Source organism: Nematolebias whitei, chromosome 10 (assembly GCF_014905685.2).
Source record: "Nematolebias whitei isolate Nwh7 chromosome 10, NemWhi1, whole genome shotgun sequence".
Taxonomy (NCBI): Eukaryota; Metazoa; Chordata; class Actinopteri; order Cyprinodontiformes; family Rivulidae; genus Nematolebias; species Nematolebias whitei.
In genome coordinates, this window is record NC_056507.1 from 18,564,291 (window position 1) to 18,591,783 (window position 27,493).

At 39.0% G+C, this 27,493-nt stretch overlaps 1 protein-coding gene across 1 annotated transcript in view; it reads right to left on the minus strand.

Moving 5' to 3' along the window:
* Window positions 1-4,372: 4,372 nt before the first annotated feature.
* The window catches only part of osbpl5 (oxysterol binding protein-like 5), a 47,594-nt gene continuing 24,473 nt past the window's right edge, over window positions 4,373-27,493 (minus strand). Inside the window, exons 3-23 of the mRNA XM_037683416.1 lie at window positions 20,766-20,919; window positions 20,445-20,518; window positions 19,373-19,453; window positions 19,020-19,121; window positions 18,588-18,791; window positions 18,213-18,297; window positions 16,892-17,054; window positions 13,877-14,090; window positions 13,505-13,689; window positions 13,329-13,410; window positions 12,430-12,528; window positions 12,174-12,270; window positions 11,897-11,995; window positions 10,060-10,157; window positions 9,868-9,957; window positions 9,136-9,272; window positions 8,802-8,981; window positions 8,579-8,708; window positions 7,126-7,240; window positions 5,568-5,670; window positions 4,373-5,491 (exon numbers count right to left, since the gene is read on the minus strand). Of these exons, the coding sequence (XP_037539344.1) occupies window positions 5,356-5,491; window positions 5,568-5,670; window positions 7,126-7,240; window positions 8,579-8,708; window positions 8,802-8,981; window positions 9,136-9,272; window positions 9,868-9,957; window positions 10,060-10,157; window positions 11,897-11,995; window positions 12,174-12,270; window positions 12,430-12,528; window positions 13,329-13,410; window positions 13,505-13,689; window positions 13,877-14,090; window positions 16,892-17,054; window positions 18,213-18,297; window positions 18,588-18,791; window positions 19,020-19,121; window positions 19,373-19,453; window positions 20,445-20,518; window positions 20,766-20,901 (2,610 nt within the window). The 5' untranslated portion in view covers window positions 20,902-20,919 and the 3' untranslated portion in view covers window positions 4,373-5,355. The remainder of the gene's footprint in view (window positions 5,492-5,567; window positions 5,671-7,125; window positions 7,241-8,578; window positions 8,709-8,801; window positions 8,982-9,135; window positions 9,273-9,867; window positions 9,958-10,059; window positions 10,158-11,896; window positions 11,996-12,173; window positions 12,271-12,429; window positions 12,529-13,328; window positions 13,411-13,504; window positions 13,690-13,876; window positions 14,091-16,891; window positions 17,055-18,212; window positions 18,298-18,587; window positions 18,792-19,019; window positions 19,122-19,372; window positions 19,454-20,444; window positions 20,519-20,765; window positions 20,920-27,493) is intronic.

Here is a 27,493-nt window from a genome sequence, read left to right on the forward strand (position 1 = left end):
TGTCGCGAAAAAGACGTCGCAAAAAAGTCTTCTTGTTGCAGATACAATAAATAATCCGAGCTGCCGCGTTAAAAATCATGTTAAAAATACGAGCGTTGTGTTGGACTGACCTGATTTAGCAGATTATAAAATAAAAAGGCTACAATGCTTTATGATTTTTCCGCCAAAATGCTACGTAAATATGTGACGTTTTGACTAGTCAGAATAACAATTCAAGATATCTTGAATGTCATTCTGACTAGTCAAAATGTGAATTCAAGATATCTTGAATAGAAAAGCCGTCTACATGATAAAATATTCAAGATATCTTGAATTCATTTTGAGATATCTTAAAAGGAATTTTGACTAGTCATAAGTACAGTTCTAGATATCTGTAAGTTAGTTTTGCCTAGTCGTTATTTGCTTTCAAGATATCTACAATTTAATTTGCACTAGTCAAAACTTCATTTTTGATATCTACAAATACATTTAAGATATCTTGAATAATGACGTAATTTAAGATATCTTTAATTGTAATTATGACTAGTCAGAACTAAAAGTGAGATATCTTGAAAGCAAATAATGACTAGTCAAAATTAACTTAGAGATATCTAGAACTGTATTTTTGACTAGTCAAAATTCAGTTTAAGATATCTTGAATTGAAGCCTCCATACAACTCAATGGTAAATCTGACGTCATTATGACTAGTCAGAATGTAATTAGAGATATCTTAAATGAGTATTTTGACTAGTCAAAATGCAATTCAAGATATCTTAAATAACCAATACGTCTAGTCAAAACTCAGTTTCAGATATCTGGAATGTAAGCGTGGTGAATCCGATTTTATGTTAAAAGGGCTTGCCATAAACATCCAGCCTGCCTGAACCCTGCAGGACACACCCCAGCACATCTGGCCTCACTCACCATTTTATCCAGCCTGGAGATGATCGTTTAAACGTACAGAACAGACCATCTGTGACAGATTTGCTTAAAAACACTGAAATTTACACAGTAGTTAGGCAACTTTGTAATAAAAATATATATAAACGAGGTTAGAAAGTTTCAGCAGTCATTGATTTTGAAACGAAGAACTGATCAAACCTTTGTTGAATTTGCAAAGAAACAAAAATGTGCATGTGTGTACAGGAAAACAATCGTTTTGTTGTTTTCCATTATTTTCTTCTTATTTCAAAGTAAAATATTAATAATATTGTAACTGCATATTTGGACATTTTTTCTTTTTCTTTTTAGCTCATTTTATTGGCTGTTATAAAACTTATCACTAAGTAATTTTAAATAATAATAAAAAACTATCAGAAGAGCAACGCAGAAGAAACAACTGCAAATGATGTCGTTCAATTTGATATTTTCTCCCTTTATTCAATATGTTGTAAATTCTACAACACGTCTTGGAACAAAGTAAACCATATTCATATAATTTCACACACTGCACCTGAAAACCATAAGTTTTTTGCTTTTTTCAACAAATAGCAACTAAAACTGGTCCTCAGCTTGAAACGAGTTTTGATTTTGACATTTCTTGAAACTGAGGTAGCAGCCATGTTTAAATGGAAGCATCACAAAATATTTGGAAGATATATATATATTTAAAGTAAATGGACTGTACTTATATAGCTCCTTTCTATCTTATCAAGATACTGAAAGTGCTTTACACTACAATCTGTGCCCTCATTTACACATTCATACAGCACTCTACTATTTTTATACAAAGACTAATCAGAGCTTTATCACATTCATACACTGATGGGACACACATCAGAGGCAATGAGGGGTTCAGTGTCTTGCCCAGGGACACTTTGGCATGTGGCTGCTGGTGGAATCAAACCCCCCACTTTTGCATTGGAAGACGACTCAGCCACAGCCGCCCCCCCTGGAAAAGAAAACAAAACCCAACCGAACTATATGTCTGGAATAACTTTATTTACAGACGTTTTAGAACAAACCAAAATGATTCCACACCTTCCTCTGATGATCGAGCTGTTGTCAAACTCTCAGATCAACTTTAAATCACTTCAGCACCTCTTCTTTACCCGTTTGACACTTCCTGTTTCAGCCTCTCACTCTTGCAGGTTTCAGTGAAACAGCAAGAGAACTATGAGATGTTTCACATATTTGGCTGTAAAAACAGTAACTACAGAGAGTCTTGTTTGGATGATGCCAACATCAGGCCGCTGTGAAAACACACACACACACATGCACACACACACATTCCACATTCTGTATTATTGCATCAAAGTAAAAATGCTAACAGCTTGTGGATGATTACATGGCTGTTGTCAAACAGGACAGTTTGCTTCAAGAATTAGTTTTGTCTGACTGGCAGGAAGTTTCGACGACATCGATCAAAGACTCTCGCCGTGTCTCTGAAGTGGACACATTCCACTCTAGTTCAGTTTCAGACAGCGTTTCCTTCATTCACACATTTAACTACCGTAATTACCGGATTATAAGCTGCTACTTTTTTTCACACACTTTGAACACAGCGGCTTATACAATGCTGCAGCTAATTTATGGATTTTATTTTTTTGATGGGCTAAGAAAAACATTTAGCTTCGTCACACCCAGGCGCTCACATAGCTGCCCAATACACGTCTCTCTTGGGGGTGTAGTGATCAATGACTTCCTGGTAGACTACTGTAATTTTTTTAATTTATCAGTCGTGTTACATGTACTGTTCAGAAAAAAAAATTACTGTATTTGTGCGTGTTACCGGTATGTATTTAATTAAGTAAAAAAAAAAAAAACTGTGTAAATATCTCGTTACAACGTGAACACCCGAGGCTTATAGACAAGTGCAGCCAATTTATGTAAAACTAAAATTGTCTTTTTAAATTTAACGGGCGCGGCTTATATTCAGGTGCGCTCAATAGTCCAGAAATGACATTATTTAATCACTCATCAAAGGAGTTCTCCCATAAGTTAAAGAAAAGTATCAGCTGTTGTGCCGCCAGTCATGTTGGTCAGAAGTTAACCGTTTGACAAAACTGCTTTCACGAAAAGGAAAAACAAGAACTGTACGTTGGAGGCAGTGAACTAAAGCTTAAATCTGTGGCACTAACTGGACCTTGAACTGGTGTGTGTTGCAAAAGCATCAATCCACTTAAGACTCTCAATAGTTGGGACATATTCTAACAATTCAACATTTGAAAATGGCATGGCTAAATGCTCCCTCCTCCGTTTTCATAAAATCAAAGACGTCTGCGAGGCCTAATTTCCATTCCCTTAGTGAATATTGTTACATCAGATTATTTTCAGCTTTGGCTTGTTCACCCAGGTTTAATTAAACCTCAGCTGTAAACTGGTGTTCTCAGTCCGCATCAGTTCTTGACTTTCCTGGAGTCCGCTTGGATTTTGAATGAAAGCTCTAAAATGCAGCCAGGTGTTTGATTTTTCAAGTTTCTGCTCAATCTAAGGTCAGATTTCCTCTCGTGGAGGTTAGCTGCATAGCTTCCTAACATCTAATTAATGTATATATGTATAAAGTGTAATGTATATAACCGACAGCTTTCCTGACAAACAGAATAAAGTAGATTAGAAAATCATTTGACTTTTCTTGTACATAATAAAAAATATCATTAAAAACCACTTATTGCTTATGTGGAGTATTCAAAGTTTACAAGTGTGATGTTAGGCAGTAGTCCTCCAAACTTCATGTACACTGACAATAAAGGCAAGTCTTCCCAAAGTAAAAACAACAAGCTACAAATAATTTGGGACATATCTGTGCTTGAAAAAAAGTTACCACTAATAGTCATGTAACATGGACTTTATTGACAGCAGCATGGGAGTCAGTCATGGAGCTGTTTCCAGCCCAGTTCGACCTGTTTGGGTAAATATCGCCCCCTAGTGGAGCATTACAGAACGTGTCAGTGTAAAATCTTGCTCTCCATTCATTAGTGGGAACATTTTTCCACATTTAAGACATGATTGAGGGCCACAGACGATGCCAAGGGGTGAAACGTTTTACTGTAGTGCTGCAGTATGCAACAAGTATGAATGAATAACATCAGGCATCAATGAGTTCTTGTTTCGCTCCATATGATAAAAAGTTTCTGGCATGTAGAACCCCCAACAACATGGCAGCCACGTAGAAAACAAAAGACCAACAAATTAAGGTGTATAAAAAAAAACAGTTCACAGAGCGGACTTCCTTTTTGTGCTGTTCACTGGTTCAGTGGCGATCAGACTGTGAAACCAGTAAAACTCTGATCGTGACTTTGAGTTGGAGCGATCATGACTCATACATGTGCTCCGTCACGCTAACAGACACAAACCCCAGGAGAGGAATTATTAGCCCAGGTCCTTCGTGCTTCATGAGTTCAGGAAAGTCGAGGTGAATCACATAATAAATACATTCTCAAATCTCTCTGAAACAAATATATACAAACTGATTAAAAGGAATTTTTTTTTTTTTTTTTTTAACTAAGTGTTTACATCTTAGACAGTCACTTGAACGTGGCGTCCACCAAGATGCTGACAAATCTCTCTTCATTTAGGCTCACATATAGTTCTTTTTATAAACTTCCATTTGTTTTATGTTCCTTCTTTGTGTGATTGTAGAAACTGTTCCCGGTCTGAATCAGTACTTATTATCCCCTCACATACAGCAGTACAGGCACAAATACAAAGACACTATTTGGCTCTCTGCCCCGCCTCATTCATTATTTTCTCTCAATGTGTCAAAGTTTCTCCTGTAAACAAATACTCGTTGTCCTTTCAGATTATAAATACTGTTTTTGGTAAAATCATTTTTAAAAAGACGAGACAGAGTGTTATTCGAGTGAACATTCGAGTGACGAAACTCAACAATTGCACTGTTTCTTCATGTCTGTATCTGATATAGGAGTTGTTTTTGGCTTCAGCGTTAAGGCCCAGAATCTGGAGTGGAAGAGGAAGAAGTCGGAGCCGTGATCTTTGTGCCCATAGGGCCTACTGTAAATACAAACAACACACGTACAGGCACGCTCACAGGTGAACAGTGTTGCAGGGAAAAATTAAAAAAGACACTAAGGAATGGTGAAATATCCTCTGCTCTTTTTTTAAGCTCTAATCATTCTCCATCGTGTGTTTTGACTCCTATTACTCGTGCTGTTTGTTTCCCTCTCCTGTTCAAAGTGCGTGGGTGCCAGTGCTGTTTTAGTCTCGCTACACTAGGAGGAGCTGCTCCTCTCTGCAGATGACAGACAGGAAGGCTGTGGCTGTTTTATTGCTTTAAAGCCCCTGCTCCTCCGCTTGTACAAGAAACAAAGGGACAAAGAGACCCTCCTAACGCTGATCTGACACCTCGGTCCCTTTTTGCTCAGTAGAGTGTGCAGATCGGTGCTGGAGGGGAAACTTCCCCCAGAGGATCTGGCTCAGGTGAAGACGTAGTTGAGGAAGAGCTGGGAGAGGAGTAGGACGCAGAGGATGAGGCAGTGACGGCCCGTTAATGACACGCCGTCGTCCGTTTCCCTCTGATGAGACAGCTGACGACTCAGAGTCACCAGGTTCCTGCAGAAAAAGAAGGGAAAGAGTAAAAACAACATCTGCAGGAGTTCAGATAATCATATTTGCTCTTATTTTTTACTTTTGAATATCTCGCTGTGTCTTCTGTATAGATGTGATGGAGGCCTCTATCAGTGCAAAGTCCTTCTTCTCTTTATTGCAGCGAGCACACTGGTTGGAAAAACCTGACAACAAAACAGACAAAAGATTTTTTTTAAATCCCCTTCTATTACCAAACATCAAATCTAGTCCTTTAAACAACACATGAAGAAAACATAGAATTAGGATGCCTCGTGGCTATTTCTAATATTAATTTTCAAACAAGCACGTTTACATTTTTAAAACTGTTCCATTGGAATTATTACAATAAAAATGTTAGTTTTAACATGTTAGAGGGAGTTTAACTGATTAGACTTGTTTTAGTTACTTGCATAAACTGCTTATCATAAACTCTTACATTTAAGTTTCTGTTTTCATTGTAGCTTTAATTATATTTATTTTGGTTCTGTTTTTGCGTTTCATACGTTTGGTTTTATTTTGTCATGACTAGGGATGCACAGTATTATCAGCATGGTATCAGTATTGGCTGATATCAGCGATAAAGTTAAATATCCGACATCAGCCATTCCATCAAAACAACTCACCGATATAAAAGGCTTCTGTTTTAAGTTAATTTTTTATTTTAAGAAACTGTCAAGTATATCTATTAATGCACTACTACTTATGCGCTTTTCACTTGTCGCTTTTGAACAGGTTGAGTTTAGATTTGTGAAAATTTACCAGTTTGCACTGTTCCAGTGCCGTCATTGTGTTAGAGATTAAATGTCGTGAATAAATTTGACATTAAACATAATACAAGTGTTACATCATTTTCAGCCACCTTTTGGTCATTTGCATTTTTTTTCATTCAACCTTTAATTAGACAGGTAAATCCCATTGAGACTCGAGGACTCATTTACAAGAGAGACCAAATTGACAAAGACCAGGCAGAACAATGTAGTATTTTAATTCTACAGCATGTAGTCTCTGTAAGTAGGTCTAGGAAAAAAATGATAGGTATTGGTATCAGTTATAGGCCAAATAAGTTTTAACATATTGACATATTGGATATCGGCCAAAAATCCAATATGGTGCAACCCTAGTCATGAATAAATGTATCTACTTGGTTTGTTTAAGCCCTTTAAGTTACATCTGCATTTCAAAGGGGTATTTACATAAGTCTAATTTGAGGAAACTGTTCTGTACCGTTCTATCATCAAATCTAAACAAAGTATTTTATTCTTCAGGGAATAATAAAAATAATTAACGGGGCATGTCTAAAACCTGTTAGTGTGTTTTGACTGATTTTGGTTGCACTTCTGGCAAAAATTATGTACAAACTGTTAAAACACAAAATCTGTGCTAAACTTTTAATTTTAATAAAACAAAAACCTGAATATTAGATTCGTTTCATAAAGGTTTATATTCTGTCAGTAAAATAAACTAAAGTAAAACATTTTGTGGTACAAACTATTGGCTGGGGTCACTCACATTTGACATTTTATCACGTTTCGAATTTTTATCTAAAGCTGATGATGCTCGTGTTGAGCAACAGAAGATTTTTTTGATATTTTTTGCTTGTGTCTGAGAACTCTCCTCACCTTCATTGTCTGAGGACTCGTGTGTGGGTTCAGGTGTCGAGCTGCTGCTCTCGGTGTTCTGGCTGCAGGTGGACGGCTGGCTGCTCGCTTTCCGGTGCTTCCCGTTCACTTTGGCCTGCAAAGACAAGAAACACTGTTTCAAACTTAACTCCATGAAAACTGACAGAAATCTGATGATAAACAATAATCTTGTTTCTAAATAAAGATGGAATTTGAATGTTTAAGCATCACTGCACAAGACTGAGTCAGGTCCTCTGGGCAGATTCTTCTTTGTTGAAACGTTTTGTCTTTTATCCAAAAGACTTCTTCAGTCCGGGGACAGTCTTCTGTCCAGAATAAAAGACAAAACGTTTCAACAAAGAAGAATCTGTCCAGAGGACCTGACTCAGCTTTGTTAGATAGGCTCATGTATTCAGTTATTTGGAGTATTTAGGACTCTGATTAAAAAGGAAAACATTTTTCTTTCTTTTAGTTTCTTTTCAGTTACATTTAAATATGTTTCTCTTCAATTCAATTCAAAAATACTTTATTAATCCCAAAAGGAAATTATTTGTTGTAGTAACTCGTTATCCTCATTTCATTAAGCGATGTTATAGATGCTGATGGCTGTAGGCAGGAAGGATCTCTTGTAAAGGTCCATCCCACAGTGGATCCTAAGAAACTGGCTGCAGATGTCGTCCGATCCGTCCACCCAGACTCTGCTGGCCTCTCGGTTCCCCCGGGCTGTAGGACCACCTGAATGCTGGGCAGAACTCCTCCCAGAGCGATGACCACTCCTCCCAGCAGTCTGCCGAGCTCCTCATAGCTGTGGACAGCCAACTGTAGGTGCCGAGGGACGATCCTGTCCTTCTACTGTCATGAGCCGTGTTTCCTGCTAGTTGCAGGATCTCAGTGGTCAGGCACTCAAGCACAGCTGGCAGGTAGATGAGAATGCGTCCACATAACATCCTTTTCAACTCATTTGAGAGTTGGGGCCGTAGTTGAGATATTATTTGAGCTTTTGAGATGTTAATCAGCTGCTGTTGTTGTAAAACCCTCCTTGTTGCTATGGTTACGCATCATAACAAATGTCCAAAACCAAAAAAGTCTCAGAAAAAATTCTTCCTGCTGCACAGCATCTGATACCAGAGGAAACAATCATCCAAAAAATGTGATTTACATCCAGAAAACCAGGAATTAAAGTTTCCAAAAGCAAAATCTCAGAATGAAAGTAACAGAGCTGCTCCAACATGCAGCCACCTTGAGTGGTGCAATTCTAGAACTCTAGAATTCTAGAACAATTCTTATCAATCTAAATGTTTTTTTGGTACAAAACCATCTAAAAGTTGCTCTATTGACGATGAAAAAGAAAAACAGCAGAGGAATGATGATTTAACAATGAGTCTGAAACCTAATTAAAAGTGGAACTTGAAGGATGTGAAAACTTGGTGTTGACAGTGAAGTTTTGTTTCACCTTGTGCTGACGGGTCCAGCTGTGGCTGTAGGAGATCCCGTTGGGTTGTCTCGAGCTCTTCTCGTGTGTCTGAATCACTCTGTCCTTCTCAAACTGAACAAGACAAACCTCAGGGTCCCACGGCCGAGTGCTGCAAATATGTATTTGTAAAACACCAAGGTAAAAATATACAGAAACATGTCATTTCCAGTGATTTAGTCGTTTTGTATTAGTGTGGTCATACTCCATGTGCCTATAGGTCCACTCTGAGGTGATGGGGTCCAGCTGGAAAAGCTGAGGGATCCAGGGTTTGTCTCCCCTCTCTTTGGCCTCTCGCCTCTGAGCCTCCTCCAGCACAAACTTCTCCTGGGTCGCCTGCACTTGGTCCCGCTCCATGATGGCATGTGTCACCTGCTGCCACAGTCTGTTGGGAACATTAAAAAAATCCCACAAAATAAACTGATTATTGAACAAACGCACAAACTGATTAGTTCACACTGCTATCAGCAGCACCTAATGATGCTGACTGGTTATTTAGCAGTGAGAAAAGTCATTTTCCATGAATGTATGAAGTTTACCGTTCTGACTCGAACTCCCCCTGCTGCTCTAACTGGACCACTTGTCGCTTGAGCCGCCTGCTGCGAATGTCTGGAGTTGGGTTCCATAACGTGTCTTGCAGGCTTGAGCGCTTCTCCTGAATAAACACCTCGCTGTCCTGATTTTGACAAAAACAAACCAAAAAAAAAAATCTAATTTTTTATTTGCATTATATTAAATCAGCTCAGACATATCAGTGTTCCAATGTTCATAAAATCAGAGTCAGAGTTTCTTTATTGTCATTGGCACCACATGTGGTACATGAGGTGGAACAAAATTATGCACACAGGGTCCCAGTTACATCCAACAATAACATTTAAAAGAAAAACAGTAATAAGATCTAAGATATGAACCAAGAAAAACATCAACTAAAATATGCTAAACACTAATAGCATAAAAAACAAAAGCAATTTGCCAAACAGTAGCACGAACATGAGATGAACGTGAAATAAGAAAGAAAGAACAAAAGCTCTGGATAAAATCTTTTGAGTTAGGTCAAAACATTTTCCAGTTTGTTTCAACCCTCCAGCCCACTGTGAGAGCCTCGAAATAAATCTTATACTTGCTTTGTCTTCCAACACTCAGTCTGTAATTACCAATTCTGTTTTAATTACCAGTAAGAATATACTGAATACAGCTGTGACACTGAAACAGCAACAAGAACAAAAACACCACTCAAAACAGAACTGAGAGGTAAAGCATGGAGTGCTTACCCAGTGTCCATCTACAGTGGCCATGAGCTCCTCTTCCACAAAGATCTTCCCGCTGACCTGGTTTACAGAACCGGAGCCTCCGAGGAAAGGCTGAGTGCACAGAATCAGACAATTACACCTTAGATAAACAACTGCTGCCTTGGAATTAGTGAACGATGACTGTCAGACACATACAAATCAAAACAATCATACCTTCAGTTTGAACTCCAGCTCAGCAAAACATTTAGTTTTCTCACATTCAATAGTAATTTTCCCTCCCATTTCCAACGTCATGGTGCCATACAAGATGCCTACAGGAGATAAAGCATCAGCAGGTCAAATATTTAGCTTTAAATACTCCTGGTCAAAGGCAACAAATAAATCCAAACTATTCCTGCTTTATTATACAACTATCATCTGCCCACTAACTAACTAAGCCCTTCACCAGAATAAAAATATAAAAGTTCAAACATGAGTTGGTAAACTTGTAGAATAAAAAGAAACCTGATCTAACTCTATTGCATCCATCCTCTATCTCCATTTCTGGCCATCAGCCAGGTTACAGATGAAGGCAAAATGAGCCTCCAGGAGCTCAGACAGATTGACTACACCAGATGGCTGTAAAACAGGAAGCCAGCACACTGCTGAGCAGGACACGCACGTTTCTTTGGAAACATGGGAGCACGATTTGCATGTTACGGTCAAAACAGCCAGAGTCATTTAGGTCTGAGAGGAAATGTAAACGTATTTCAACTAAAACATAATCAGGGATTAAAGCAGAAGAAAATATTCTGACTGAAATATTTTCTACACCTTGGGGTTACCCAAGTCCCCCCCACCCCCAAACCACACATTCTTAACACAGTAGTTACTCTCTGTATGATTCTAATGTAATCAAGTTTAACATCCAGGCAGCCACATCTTGTTGAAACACCATGTAGAATAGAAATTTACAGATATTTATGATAAAATACAAACACCTGAAACAGACTCTCAGAACTTTGTTAGTTTAACGTAGAAAAAAATATCAAAGTGAAACAGAGACACACATCTCTGCTATAATCTGTTATAATTCATCTTTCAGCCTAATCTTGTTTAATCATAAGAAATAAATCAGAAAACTCAGGCCGAGCGCGCTCCTGTGTCGGAGTGCACTTCCTCCGACCAGGAGTTCGGTCACGTGCGCAGGCTGCACGTTTGTACGATGATGATGATGGTGCTCCGCAGACATGAACATTTAATACAAAATTAGACGTTAGATACAAAAGTCGCGGTGAGGTCGGGGCGCGGTGCAGGAGGACGGGGTGGGGGCGTATCATTTCTGGCATCTCCCCCGGCTGCAGTGAATTTGTTACGTGCAAACACACAAGTTTAATATTAATAATTTATTACATGCCATCACCGTCATGGGGGTAGTGGTTCTGTTTGGGTAGAGAGGTGTCCTCTTTGAAAAATAGAACAGGAAACACTGATCTTTGCTCTCACCTGAACTCTCTCTCTAAGTTGGGAACTCTGTGCATGCCCACCGTGAACAAAACAGCACAACCTGCCCTGCTCTGCTCTGATTGGGTCAAACTGTGGCTCTGGTGCCCTTTGTTTGTTGAAAGCAGCATCGGTTTAATCCATGCATCATTATTAGATTGGATGGCTTTAAAGACCCCCCCCCCCCCACACACACACACACACACACAATTTTTACAGATGCTGGAACATCTTTCAGTAATCCAATCACACACCTGTTCACATCGAGTTTCTTATTCTGTACATGCTTTTAGGGGAAACTGGGAGTTTATGTCTTAACAATAACACAAATGGATGGGGTAGGGATCAGATCACTGGCTTTCAGATTGGTGGAGGATTTCAACAATATCCTCTGTGAGAACATAATCTGTGTTCTTACTGGCTAACTGATTTAAAAGTACCTAAAGTGTGTATGGATAGCAAATAAAAATATATGTATGTTGCAGTATGAAAAAAAAAAAAAACTATAGGGACTTGTTTCAATACAAAGAATGCTGGATTAATTAGTAGTTGTCATGTAGACGTTTACCTTTGCAGTGAGCGTAGGGCATGGTGATGACATACTCCTCATCCCTGCTCAGGAACAACAACCTGGCTTTGCCGTCCAAAATAGCTGACAGAGAGTTACCTACAAGAAGACACAAAAATCAATTTTTCCTAATAAAGTTACAGTGACTGTGGAGAAAATGCAGGGATCTATCTTAACACACACAAACAGCAGGGTCAAAATTAGGACCAAACCTGCTATTACATTATAATTATAATGTATTTTATAGGCTTATGGGTATGTACTAATTTATGTGTACCATAGAACTTAGACTTGGCCAAGATGCTCCCACTGATACAAAATCCATCTTTTCTATTGCAGACATAAAACGCAGAGATGGGTGGATGATGGGACACCTGGCAGAAGACAGGAAGAGAGACAGCGTCAGATACAGCCTTTATAAACATGAACTTGTTTATTTCACAAATGTGAGGCCTCTTTATTTGACAGATTGTACAGTGTTTCACACAATGCATGAACCATGTCCAGCTTTAAAGCTCTGATTCTGGTTTAACCTGCTCAGATATGTAAAAGGTGCAGCTGTCAGTCTGAGGATGAAGCCAGCAGCAGCGAAATGTCTCCCCCAGGATTGGGTTGTATGGCTTTTTCAGCCCCTGGAAACACAAACAATATTGATTCAAACATCAAATGATACAAACGATTTGTGTTATATCCTGTCAAAGGTGAGCTAGATTACCGTATTTCTTCACAATGGACAAATAATCTGATTATTATTACGTATCTGGACTATTGCATAGGATGTAACAGAAGCAGTAACGGCACACAGTCCAGCAGATGTTGTAATTTAAGTATTCAACTTGTGATTTGTAGGCCTTTTAATGAGAAGTAATTTAGTGTTCGTGGAGCTATTTATGCAAAGCATCCATATCTAGTCAGCACAAAAAGTGCTGAGTAAGTCCCAAATGATCTACAGGCATTTTCTGCTGGCTCACACAGAGCGCTGCTCCTCAGTGATGCTGCTGCCACAGAGGACATCAATTTAACGAGTGAAACAAGTAAAAAGCATCTGCTGATGCTTTTACAACAGCAAATGGGCCATCTGTCATGCAGCCAGCGTATGAAGCCGCTGCATGTAATTTTTAAAGACGGTGAGGCCAAAACAGCAACAAAAATACAAACAATAATAATGTGAAATGAAAATGTTCACTTGCAGAAAATCAATAAGTAGAATATGTGACAGTATCAGGACAAAGCATGGTTTAGCAGTCATGTGACAAATGCTTTTGTTTTGTTTCTTGCCATCAATAAAATTATTGCACATTAATGAACTGAACTCAAACATTAATTTTACATTACTGTCCAAATTCATGAATAGTTGTTGACTTGTAATTATTGTTGTCATATAATAAAGCCAATTAGATAACGCCAAATGAAAACAGAGAACATATCTTACTTTTGGCTTCTTGTAGAAGCCAGACAGGTACCATCTTAGCACCTGCTTAATCCGACCATAAGCGCTCTCTTCTAGTGAAGCCCTGGGGTAAAAATAAGAACAATCAGAGGCTTAAAAAGAACTGAAATAGTTAAAATGTCAAAATACTTTCATCGACACAGATGAAATCAAGTTACTGTGAGAGCAGATCTGCATGGTAGTAGTAGTCAGACAGCTTGTCTAGGAAGGAGCGGGGCTCCAGGATGAACGTTGGCAGAACCACTTTTGACAAGTCCATGCCCGGTCGCAGCTGCTTCAGCAGACCCCAGATCAGACCCTTGTTCTCGTCTGATACGGTCTCGACCTGAGAAGCTTCACCAGCCTAAAAACAGATAAGCAGGGCAGGATCAAATAAAGAAAGATAGAGTAGTGTGGAGGTAATTCACATACCGACAAAGAACAGGCCAGAGGGCATGACTGGGTTTATTTGCATACTTGAGGACAATGGAGTACTTTCATATAAATGCTGAGGATAAAACTTAGCACAAAGAAAATCTGTTCCCTTTTACCTCAGCCATCTCCTCTGCGCTCTGCTCCACATAGGCAGTGGCTTGTGGTGCGGGGGGCATCTCGTCTAACTGCTCTATGTCGCTCTCCTCGGTCAGCCTTCCACCATTGTCATTGGCTGTTGTGTCCCAGTCGTCGTGAGTTTCTCGCTCTGATTTGTCAGAGAAGGCGTCATGCTCCATGTGGGGATCGCCAAGCAGGGATGCCTCATGCAACCTAATAAAAACAGACAAATGAACACAAAGGTGAGAACAACCGTGTTTAAGCAGCAGTGACAAACAACCAGTTTAATTCTGCTGCATTGAAACTGGTACAAAATATTCTTTAAAATGATGCTTGAAATAATCTGCAGATGACAATCACAGGATTTCATCAAAAGTTTTTGAAACTTTTTTTTATTGAGATTTGAATTGCAACTTTTTAAAACTAACATTTTAATGTGAGATTAGATATACTAGAGGTGGCTCTGACTTCATTGAAGGTTGTATTTCAGATTGATTTAGAAAAATATGTCAATATAATAATATTTTGTAGAATCTGAAAATTAAAAAAAAAGAACTACTGAGTGTTGCTAAAATCTGAATATCTTTGATAGTATGAGTGAGGTAATTAATATTGTCAGTGTAAACAATTGTAAATGCCCACCTCACATCATGATCTCAACCTCAGGCGTCACAATTTACAAGAGAAACATAAACAGAGACTCTGCATTTATACATGTATATTAAAAAAATAGCAGAAATCAAAATGATTTTTATCATGAAAAATGTAAGTTCTCTTGTCCATTAGAAATAAACCTAACCTGTAAAATAGTCTGGACTCAATAACATTTCAAGGTTTAGAATAATTATAAATTAATGCAAAACTTGGCTCTGTAATGTAGTATCTGGTTTACACAAGTGAAGACACTTTATGTAGCTCGTTTAGTTAAAAAACTGTGAAAGTACTAAAGCATTCAAGATTAGAACTACACAATAAATACACACAGCTGCGCACAAACACAAGCAAAGCCTAAGAACAACTCATTAAACTGCATCCAGTACTGAAATATTGTTTTATACTATGGAATGTTCCTGGTATTAAACCCAGAGCTTAGATTGGTCTGCACACAACCAGAGCACATTGAGAAATAAAAAGAATGCTAAAATACTTCTACCGTTATTGTAAATGGCCACAATAAAAAAAGAAAGCAGAACAAGCAAAGAGGAAAGTGATACAGGGGCTGAGATTGAGAAGAACGTTAGAGAACAATCCTATACCCGTTTTACAAGTTAGACAGTACACTACAGGTCTCTGTACACTAATGGTGGCAAGAAGACCCACAGCAAATAAGGAGAGTGAAACAGAAAGCAATGCATATTTTTATCAGATGCTCTTTCAGTGTTAGAGATTTCACAAATCCTGGCAATTTGACTGAAAATCCAGTGTGTTACTTGCTTTCATAACCCCACTCATTAGAAACAGACTGTGTAGACAAGAAAACCAGGAAATGGATCATGCTCCTATAACAATGGAAGAGAGTTCAAATTTCAAAATCCCTGTGGACCTTACAGACCAGAGCAACTACATTCCAGCACACTGCATTATTAACTAATCCACCATGCTATCTGTTGAGTCAAACGCCTTCGAACAGAAGCTGCTTTCCTTACCTTGAAAATAAACAGCACAAACTCTTCTTAGACTCCTTAAAAATGCTGTCGTCAGCAAACCTCAAAACACATACAACCTGTTTTTATCTTCTTTCTTGTGTATTTCAATATTCTCATCTAACAGACAAAATGGTGCAGACCCTGCTATACCTGCTTCCTGAATGTGCGAGAGTGTGTGTCTCTCTCTGTGTGTGTGCAAAGATGTGTTTCTGTGTGCATGCAAGCTTGCAATGGCTGCTTTTTGGGTGGTGTACTCCATCTTCCTGCTCCCCTGTCAGTCATGTGAACAAATAGGACGCTGTGATTGGCTGACAGGAGTGGGAGAGGCGGGACAGCTGGGAAGGACAGGCAGAGGGAGGAACTGGCCATGAAAAAAGGTAAGAGGAGGGGGAAGTGTGAGGAGCAGAGGGAATTCTAACAGGATGTAAACAGCATTGAGGAAATAATATTAGGAGCTGCAAAATAAAACATGTCTTCATATAAACACATTCACATGAGATGTATCAACTAACCATAATTTATGCATGCGAATAAGTTCTCTCAAAAAGCCAACTATGAAACCAAAAATCATTTTTTTGAGTTACTTTCTAGTTTTCTAGCACTTAATATCTGGATACTTATGTTTTTTTTAACCCTTTCAACTGATTTGAACAGTCCACGTTTAGGAAACCAGCTGCCTTGCTTAGGAGCACATTTCCAGGTAGCTCATCACTGCTCACTGACTCAGTCAGCATGTTAACTAACAAACTGCCTCAGAATGTACACTTCTAATGTAGAAAACATTTAAAACTTTCAGTTTTACGAATAAAGTCCTTATTTACAACAAAAAGTATTCTTGGGAGTATTGTGGAGGGGAAACATTTTATTTTGCACAAGAACTTGGCAACAGTCGGTAGTATTCTGTTTTTTTAATGTTTAAGCCAAAATTTCAGAACGTTTCCCACAGAACAAAAATATAAATGCAGCACTTTCGTTTTTGCTCTCATTTTTCATGAGCTGAACTCAAAGATCTAAGACTTTTTCGATGTACACAGTAGGCCTTATTCTCTCAAATACTGTTCACAAATTTGTGTAAATCTGCATTAGTGAGCACTTCCCTTTGCTGAGATAATCCATCCACCTCACACACCTGTGCAACAATCATGCTGTCTAATCAGCCTCTTGATAAGACACACCTGAGCGTGTGAGTGTATGTGATTGTGTGTGGTAAAGCAACCGACACACTATAAAGTTATGAACAATTTTATAGTACAAATTTTTGTAGTAATTTAGTGTGTTGGGAACAGCTAAAGGAATTGGAACACCTATAAAATAAGTTGTGTTTCTTGTCTGTTTTCCACTTTGCAGGTCTTTAAGTGTATTACTTACTGTTGAAGCTCTGCATCAGTGAGTGGGGAGGACTGCAGCAGGTGGAGTATGTGTCGGGACTCTGGAGAGATGCTGATATCGCCCTCTTTCCCAGCTTTGGCAGTCAGCTTGTACAGACTGGAACAGCTCAGAGCCAGCTCCAGGGCATCCATCCAGCAACGGCCTAAGGAAAAAAAGTTTTTAGAGAGGAACAAATATTCTTTCAGCTGTTCCCACTTCAGAGAACACCACAGCAAGTCATCCTCCTCCATGCCACTCTGCCCTCACTCCATCAACCTCCATGTCCTCTCTAACTACATCCATGTATCTCCTCTGGCTTTTTCCTGGCAGCTACATTTCTAACGTCCTTCTACCAATATACACATCGTTGCTGGTGCCGCGTGCCATTTTCAACATTATGGTTGCCAAAAGCAATTTTATTGTTTTACTGCCTTACTACTGCATCATCCAGTGCTGTCTAGCCACATTCTCCATTGCCACAACTATACAGTCCTCAACCTCCATTTCTTACACATAATGTAGTCTTAGTTCTGGCACCACTCATACTGTAGGTCAACCTATGCTCCCCTCACTTTTGGAAATAGGTGTTTACTAGAGCCATGTACTCCACCAACATGCCCATTCAGTTGATCAGGTCAGATCAGATCACCACTCTCCCTGAGAATACTCTCTCTATCACTTCATCCAGACCCTTCCAAAATGTATCTTTCTCCTCCACATCACATCCAACCTTTGACACCTCTACTACATTCTTTGCCAACTCCTCCTTCAGGACCACCCCTACTCCATTTCTTTCTATCCACACCATGGTAAAATAGTTTAAACCCTGCTCCAATGCTGCAAGCCTTGCTGCCCTTCCACTTAAGTCTCTGGCACACATAAAACATTGACCTTCCTTCTCTGCATCTTGTCAGCCAGCTCTCTACCTTTACCTGTCATTGTCCTTATGATTAGAGCTGCTAGTCTCAGTCCTACACTTTTAACTTTCCTCTTCGCCCTCTGTCTCCTGGTGCATTTCTCTCCTCGTGGTCTCTGACTAACAGTAACACAAGTACCTGTGGCAGTCATGATTAAGCTGGGCCTTGATCTATCTGGTATGATGAACTTGCATGTTTGTTTTGGCAAAAAAGCGTTTTACGCTGGATGCCCATCCTGACACAACCCTCACCATTTACCCGGGCTTGAGACCGGAACAAGAGATACACTGGTTTGCGCTCCCTAGTGGCTGGTTTAGAGATGAATGATGAGATTAGACAGTAATAAAAGTACTGACACATGAAATGTACACCTCTAAGCAAACCAACAGCAAAGAAAAGCTCACCATCAGACTCTGACGCTGCTCTGAAGATCAGGTAGTTGCTGGGTAAAGGCTGTGTGATGGAACCAACATTTTCTCCTTTGGGACCCTAAACACAAGAATCTGCAACTCACTTCATGATGTGCATTTATTTTGTACCACCAGGTATACAAACATTCTCTAAAGGCACTTGGGCAATCATCTTGTTGGTGCTAAAATACTATCTGGGTTCTGTTAAAGCACTTTTTGTTAAAAAATAAAACAAATTGTGTTTTTGCAACAGACTGCCATTAACAAAATGCTTACATACATTTTACATATGTAATGTTTTCATTTTTACTTTGTCTCAGAATGAGAATTTCAAAGAATGTGAGCAGTGAGCCAATAAATCTGTCTGACCTTTACAGCCCAGATGGATTTCTCCAGTGGGTGGAAGAGCTTGAAGCAGAAGCCATCCTTCTTAGAGGGTCTCTCAATAAGCTTGCATGCGTTGAGAAGAATGGTGCCCACCCAGTGATCTGTTTTAGGAGTCTTATAGATTAAAAGTACACCAGGTTTCAGGGCGCACCACAGCTTGGTCCAACCTTTTAAGTAACCACGGATCTATAAAAATCATAGGGATGCAATACGAAAATGTAAGATTATGATGTTACCTTTTTTTAGATAGCAGTATGTAAACACATTCTAAACTTCACATTTATTCTGGTGTTACAAAAACAACAACAACAACAAAAAACTGTGGAACCAACAGTTGATGCTCTTTACTTTACAGCAAACGTGATGTTGCGTGTGAATAAAACAGCTTTGTGTGATATGAAAACATCTGAAAACCTTGAGCCAGTTGGACATGATGACAACACTGGGGTCCTCAAGTGCACTGGAGAGTTCTTTAGCTGCCCGTTTCTTTTCCTGCCGATAATTCTGCTTTTGAACCTGCAAAAAAAACCACGAGAGTCATCAGTCTTACTGTCAGACAAATGAGCAAACACTAGATGGAAGCAGAGTCAAACTAGCTGCAGCGTTCATCTGAGAACTGAAACACAAAAGGTATAAATCCTAAACAAACAAAGGCATCAATGTTCCAATATTGTCCATACTTGACCTACTTTAGGAAGAATAAAATAAACATAAAAAATGTCAAACTTGTTTTTTAGCTGTCTCACAGAGAAGGAAGTGACGTGTACCTTGAGAGACTCCTTTCGAGCCAGTTTCTCGGTGGGGGAGGGGCAGTCCTTCTCAACACCATTAAACATCCTGGACTCAGACTAGAATTGGGAGTGAAAAGGGATAAAAAGAAGGCCATACAAAAAAGCTCAATACAACTTCTGCAGAAGTTTGATTTTTTTATTTTTTTTTAAAGCTTTTAAAATATTTTCTTGTAAACGGTCCCATTTGGCTACATGGCTGAAAAAAAAAGTTTCTGTACTGATAATAAAAATGTATTCCCATAAAAGTTGATATTTGTTTAAATGTTTAAAGTGATATTTAACTAGCCACGTGTGCACCAATGCACCAAACCAGGATGATTGACTAAAAAACATCTTAGATACAAATACATTCCCATGTATAAGAAAACATGCAGGGTTACGCTGTTCTGTTTTAAATAGATCATTAAGGACCTTTGGGATGGCGGACAGGGCAAAGAGCAAGAGATGCAGCTGCACACGTGACAATATTTCGCATACTGTAAAAAGCAATACTGTGAGACTGAGCAAAGTGAAGCAACATGTGGGCAGGGGACAAGACAAAAAGGCATTACCAGGTAATCATTTGCAAGATTTGTTTTTCCATACCTAAAAATATATCATGTAAAAATGGAGACAGATTGTCGAAGACAAAATAAGCAGCAGCGAGACCAAATGGGTCAGTTGTTGTAGTACAGACATAGTTCCCACCATGGCCTTGGCATAGAATTTGCAACTTTAATTTGACTTTGCTCAAATATTAAAGTGGTATGCCTAGCACTAGTTTAAAAATCCATTCGTTTGTGATAACTGACATAATAGTAATGTGTGGTTTCTTTTTCCTTGTACGTAGTTGCATCTATCAAAAATGACTCAAGATTACTTAATGTCCTTTGAAATGAAGGGCTCAAATATTTTAAGATCAGTCAAATTGTTTTACAAGTTCCAAGTTACAAAATAAGTAACAATAAAGAGAAATCATCACAGAAAGCAAAAAGGAACTGCTGTGAGCTCATCTTTGGAGCCACTATGATCTGGTGAGGAACTGCCCAACCAGGAACTGTGTTCTTACCTTGCTGTCTGGTGACTGGGCAGGACTAAACTCATTACTCAGCATGGAGAGAGCGTTCCTGTCTGTCTCACTGCCTGGTGGGAACCCACAACACAGTTACATACAAATGTGCTCAGTGATTAAAACCTGCAGACAAACAGTTAAAGCGCAGCAGCCATCAAAGCAGCACATAAGCATCAAATAAAGTTTGCTGATCTGAAAGGGTCAAATATTTTACAGTACAAAATGTCAAATTTTCAGTAGACACTGGATTCCTCTAGGAGGTATCTCTGGAATATAAATAATTTCACATTTGCCAGCTTTGCAGTCTTAGCCTCCTACCTGGACTGAGGTTGTAGATCTCGTTGCCTCCTCCATAAGACAGGTTCCGAGTAAGTGTGCGAGGATCAATTTTTGGTGGGGAGGTGGCACTAGGGCAAAGAGATAGCCTTCGATGGAATAAATTCTCCTCCTTCATCCTGACAGTTTGCTTATCCTTTGATGAAATAAAAACACAAGGAGGAAAATAAGATAAACAAAATGTAAAAAGTTAAGTGCAAATAGAAGAAAAATAAACGTTTCTTGCAAGCGTAAATGCATAACTTGTTTATGTAAAGGAATTAACAAATAGCTCAACAGTCATTTACCGTACTTTCTGTAGCTCCTCGTTTTTTCTCCCTTTGCCGCTGTGCTATCAAACTTACTCCCTCTTTTGGTGTAACTGTTTCTGAATGTTCACCCTTTCACTCTTCTCAAATATTAACAAAGCCATACTGTACAAGAACGTGTCCACATAACATCACAGCGCATGGCAGTGACAAGCCGTTCCGACTGCACATTGTTAGCCGATGTGACAAATGGAAGACTTCAACTGGATTCAGCTAGTCTGTCCACAGAGTTTCACTGTCCAAAACCTTCCAGACACAACGGCCATGACTCTTTCTTTGTATATTTTGCTTCGAAAAATAAAAAGCTCCTTTAGTCATTCCATTAATATAAATAAAAAGCTCATTTCCTAATGGATTGCACTGTTTGAGCACATAAAAACACAGATGTGTGGCTACCCTAAGTGCATAAGGGATAAAATTGTGGATCTAAATCTTTGTTGCTATTACTCAAGGTCAAGGTTCTTTATTGTCATTTGCGTTGCATGTGGTACATGTGGTGGAACAAAATTGTGCACACAGGGTCCCCGTTACATCCAACAAAAATATAAATTGTAAAAGAAAAACAGTAATGAGATCTAAGATATGAACTAATAAATATGGTAAACTAAGAATACGCTAAACACTTAAAAGTACAAAAACAATACACCGAACAACAGCAGCACGAACATGAGTCTGTGTGAGCAGGTGAGCACGAATGAATACAGCAGCATGAAATAAATCAGCAGCATGGATAGTCAGCAGCACATATCAACAATCAAGTGGTATTACAGTGATTTCTTCCCCCCTTTTTTTCCACAGTGATTATCCTGATTAGGGATTTGTGAGTTTAACATCTTCAGCGTAGAAGCTGTTCCTCAGTCTAGCGGTTCTGCACTTAATGCTCCGCAACCTCCTGCCTGAGGGGAGCGGGGCAAAAAGTGTGTGTGCTGGGTGAGTGGGGTCCTTCATGATGCAGGTGACCCTCTTCCTGCATCTGGAGGTGTAGATGTCTGTGACGGTGGGGAGACTGATTCCAACAGACTTCTGTGCAGCCTTCACCACTCTCTGCAAAGCTTTTCTTTCTGCAGCTGGGCAGCCTCCGTGCCACACGTTGATGCTGGAGCACAGGATGCTCTCCACTGCACACCTGTGCAGACCCAGACCAGCTTGCCTCAGCCGCCTGAGGAAGTAGAGTCTCTGATGTGCTTTTTTGATCAGGCTGGTGGTGTTGTTGCTCCAGCTGAGGTTGTCATTCAGGTGTACATCCAAGTACAGTACTTGTAACCGGAGACCACTTCCCCCACAGATCCTTCTATGTTCAAGGGGGGTAGGTGTGTTTGTTCCATCTGAAATCCATGATTCTCTTGTTCATTTACAGCCATTACTAGATGCATATACTTAAGCCAAACTGTCCACATAAAGAAGACCAAAGCAAAGCACTGCATGCAGACAAACAGGTAGCAGGTGTTCAAATAGTCTTTTATTTTCTACTCAGCTTGCCAAACATTGACAAGTTGCAAACTCTTCATAGGATGTTGTTAACTTTTGAGGGTAACAGCGGTTTCAAGACAGATCGTTGCACATGTTTTAACAGGAGCTGAGCTGATTACAGCAAATCTGAGCTGATAGCAAACCACCCAAGATCAGGTTGTAACTGCTATTATAAATTAACCTGTCTGAACAACTGACAAAACCCTCTGACTCCCAGCCAACAGCGTAGTTTTTTCTACAGTTCCTTAAGAACAACATCTAAGAAAGCTTATATAATAATTTTCTTTCATAAAAGTGTCTTCAGAAACAGATGTACCTTTTTGGACTCCCACATAATTTCACTGCAATAACATTAGGATGAATGGAGAATATCAAACTATTAATTAGTGTCACTATTTGTGACAGTAACAATGATGAGTTACCGATAATAATGGCTAAAACTCGGTAATTTAAAACTTTATGAGGTGACGCAGGAATTGTAACCGTTTGAGTGTACCCTCCCTCTACACATAGATTATAGTGCATATTTAAAATACAAAAGCACAGTCATATTTTTATCACACCACTCCCTGCCTCTTTCTGTTGTCTAATTTGTCTGAATGACTCATAACTGCTTTATTTCTTTCGGTATTTTAAATTTATCCCTTCTCCCCCCTGTTCATTGCTTTGTATTTAAAGATGCTCCAATAAACAGTAAAGACAAAAGAAAAAAAAAAAGGTCAATTTAATTGGACCTTCATTTGTCTTTATAGGGCAAGTCTATAAATAGCTCTCTGCTGCTGCAGTGCATACGTGCATGTGTAGTACAGTGTTGAACCCTGGGGTGTGAGCTGCATGGAAAAGAGCTTGAAGCTTTAGCACTACACAATATCGCAATGGCCACCAAGTCGTAAAGGGACAGACATGCACAGAGAATCACTCAACAAGCCAGGTCAGCTCAGTCAGGTCAAGATGTGGACACATGTAGACAGGATAAACAATCCCTACTCATTCCTACAGCTGCAGTAGAGGAAGACTTGATGCAAGGACTTGGAATACGAGCTTATAACGCTGCCTAAACTGGGCATGGGTGTGGCATGCTTAAAGTGTAATTTAAATGGGCTTGTCTGTTAAGCAAATACAGTTTAAACACCAGTGGCATGTGTGCTAGCTGGGAAAAATGACACAAATTTATCACTTTTCTCATGACTTGCAAAAGGCAATTTGGGCTATTTACTGGTGCCAGATTATTGCAGTATACCAGTAAGATACGCTGAATGTAAGGGCAGGAAGTACTGGTAGCTGTCCAACTAGAAACCATTTTTGAGAAAGAACAAATTCACAGAGGGCTAATCAGGAATTACTTTCATTTCTGGAGATATCTGCCACATATTCCCAGGGAATACACTGTCAGTCACATCAGTTTACTTGACTGTGAGCAGAAAAAGCCTGACGAGTCAAAAAATGGTACTGGTAATGGAGTCAAATCATGTTAGGTCAGACTTGGTTACAAAAAATAACCTTCATCTTTCACAAAGTGCATTTAGTCTTTGCAAATGCTTTTGTGCAATGGTGGATGATGTTTCAGTATTACATTCAAATTTTCCTCTAAATATTAATCAAAAACAAGTTAATCAGTGTACACAAGCTCAGAACATAAAAAACGTTATAGGTCACACCTTTTACATTAAAGTTGGGACTAAAAAAAATGGCATGGGAAATCTGAGTAAGCATAATCACAATTTTGTAAAGCGCAAAGGAAAATGGCACGGCAGTCTTTTTCAGCGAGGCATTGGTAGAGTTGAGTTTAGCTAAACAAATAAAATGTTAAATAAATAGCTGAGTTACTAACAAAACTAGAAGCTAGAATGCATGCCTTAAATTACTTTCCACTCATAATTGAACATAATACGATTGTTTTGCAAAGTTTAGATTAAAGCAGTGACAATTTCAGACTTTTGCAATAATCACTGTGACCAAAATAACCTAAAACACTTTTTTTTTTGGCAATAGCAATTAGTTACAAAAGTTTCCAGTTGCAGAATGTCTTTACTGAAGGACAAAAAAATAAAGTGCATAAAAAACACAATTCTGAGGAAAACTAACTTCAAAACAAAGTGACTATGCTATAACGCAACTCAGGCGACTTACTGTGCAGAGTGCAATGTTTGCTAAGCTAAGCTAACATTTACTCAGTCCAACAAATCAACACTACGCAGGTGCTGGGCTAATATTTATCCTGTGATATGTGCACCTATAGTGGAAAGGTTCAAACAGTAACAGTACCAGGCCAATAAGTGCCACACATTCCTGTGTTTTATAGTACGTAATAATAGAATAAAAGAAAGATGAACAAATGAACACAACAAAAAAGCAACAACAAAAGTGCCTTACCCAAAGTTACCCTGTCGAGGTGAAAGCGTTTTGACTTACTGTCACACGAAGCCTGTTTGTTTTTAGTAATCATTACACCACCTGGGACAGTTGTGGGAGAGGAGTGGAAAAGAACGGTCGACATGTTCTAACCCGTATGATTTATTATGCATCATGAATATGACTTGAATAGATATCTCTATTGACATCGAACATTTCTGAACTGCAGAATCTAAAACGGACGATACTACGCAGTATCACCGCACAAAGCTGTGCAGATTCAGCTTTTATAGAAAGACATTTTTAGCAAACAATTTCAAACACCATTAAGGATGTGGCTTTGGCAGTTTACTCAGCTGTGCAGAAACACTACTCATTTTTAAACCAACAAAGACAACAATAATAAAAAAAAAAAAAAAAAAAAACTTAACTCAGAGCTTGAATTTGTCCCATGCCATAATTTTATGTTCAAAATGTGCCCATCTATTATCTTTACTAGCTTTTTCCTTTTTGGGTCACGGAGGTCACTGTTACCCATATCCAACAGTTACTGTGCGAGAGGCGGGGCACACCCTGGACATGTCATAAGTTCATCACAGAGACACAAGGAGACAAACGAGACAAACAACCATCCATCCATCCATTATCTTTTACCCGCTTCTTCCATTTTGGGTCACGTGGGTCGCTGTTGCCCATGTCCAGCAATCACTGTGCAAGGGGCGGGGTACACCCTGGACAGGTCACAAGTCCATCACAGTCAGGGACACATAGAGACAAACGAGACAATCAACCATTCAATCTCTAACGCACACACGAGACAATTTAGAGTTACCAATCAGCCTAACATGCATGTTTTTGGTCTGTGGGAGGAAACCGGAGTAACCGAAGAAAACCCATGCAAGCACTGAGAGAACATGCAAACTCCACCCAGAAAGACACGCTTTAAAAAAAAAAAAATCATCTATGTGCTAAACATAAACAGAATGGGCCAGTGTAATACTGTATCTCATAAGAAAAAAAGAAGCTTCTAAAACTATAACAGCCTCATAAACAGTTTGATTTAGTTGTGGCAAAGCACAGCCGCAGAATTCTTTTTTTCCACTTTTGACTTTTTTTTTTTTTGCATTTAGAATGAGCAGTAACCACGCAGATGTTGTGTTTTTAATCAATTCATTCAGCAGCTGTATATATTTACTGAACAGTTTAAGACTTTTCCAGCAGACAAGTTAAGACACCAAACGACACAAAAGACACCTAGATCAGGGAAAATATATAAATAACACGATTGGCCACACAAATATTCTAATTTTGCTCATTTAAGCTGAATGAAAAAGATTGAAATCACTCCCTTAATTAGAATTACATTTTAAAAACGATAACATTGAGAGCAAATACACAATTCTGTAGGCAAAGGGAAAAAAAAAAAACCTCACCTCTGACAAAAACAATATGTGACATAGCTGAGGACAGATGTGGCCTTAGCTATGAGAAACCCCTCTTTATGTGCCAGGCCAGCATGACTTTAGCTTATATTTAAAAGTATGGAAGCTTTACAGTAAATGGTAAATGAATTGTACTTATATAGCGCCTTTCTATCTAATCAAGATACTCAAAGCGCTTTACACTACAATCTGTGCCTCATTTACCCATTCATACAGCACTCTACTAGATTTATACAAAGCTAATTGAACAAATCATTCTAAAGAGACTAATCAGAACTTTATCACATTCATTCACCGATGGGACACACATCGGAGACGATGAGGGGTTCAGTGTCTTGCCCATGGACACTTCAGCATGTGAATGCTGGTGGATTTGAACCCCCAACTCTTGCATTGGAGGACGACTGCCCTAACCACTCAGCCACAGCCGCCCACTGAATGCCAGCATCAAGCCAGCTGTTTGTGAGCATAGAATAAGTCTAGACACACTCTCATCCTTTCATGTATGCCCCCTTCAGTCTCCCCCACACATGTTAAACCCTCGTCTTTAGTGATGAGGGGACTAATGTGTGGCCACATGACCCAGATATACACCAATCAGATGCTGCCAAGTGCAGTGTGTGGATCAACAATGAACACTGGTACATAAAGTAGTAGATGCTATGCTTATATATGATTTTTTTTCTACTAACAAAGCAACAGCAAAATTTACATCATTTTTTTTCACAAAAATTTAACATTGTTTTGTTACCAATGAACTGTTAAAATGAGATTTCAGACTATTAAGCATGCAAAGCCACCCAGTTTATACGCACAATAAAAATTTCATACATCCTGCACTTTGTCAGCCTAAGGAAACGTGTTCATTTGATTAAACTTTAATAAACAGAAATAATGCATCTTAAAACAAGGCCACAGTTTTACAAAGTGTATCAGCAAGAGCTCCTGTTTAGAAAGTGGCCATTGCACAGAAATATTAAGTAAATCTGAAATACAAAAGATGAATAAAACTCAACTGGAACTACTTTGTTAGACAAAGAGAGCAGATGAAAATTTACTGTTATTCCAAAAAAAGTCTAATTTTGGAGCACAGTGTGGGAGAATGTGTGGTTTGACTGTTCTATTTTAAGTCTTGTAA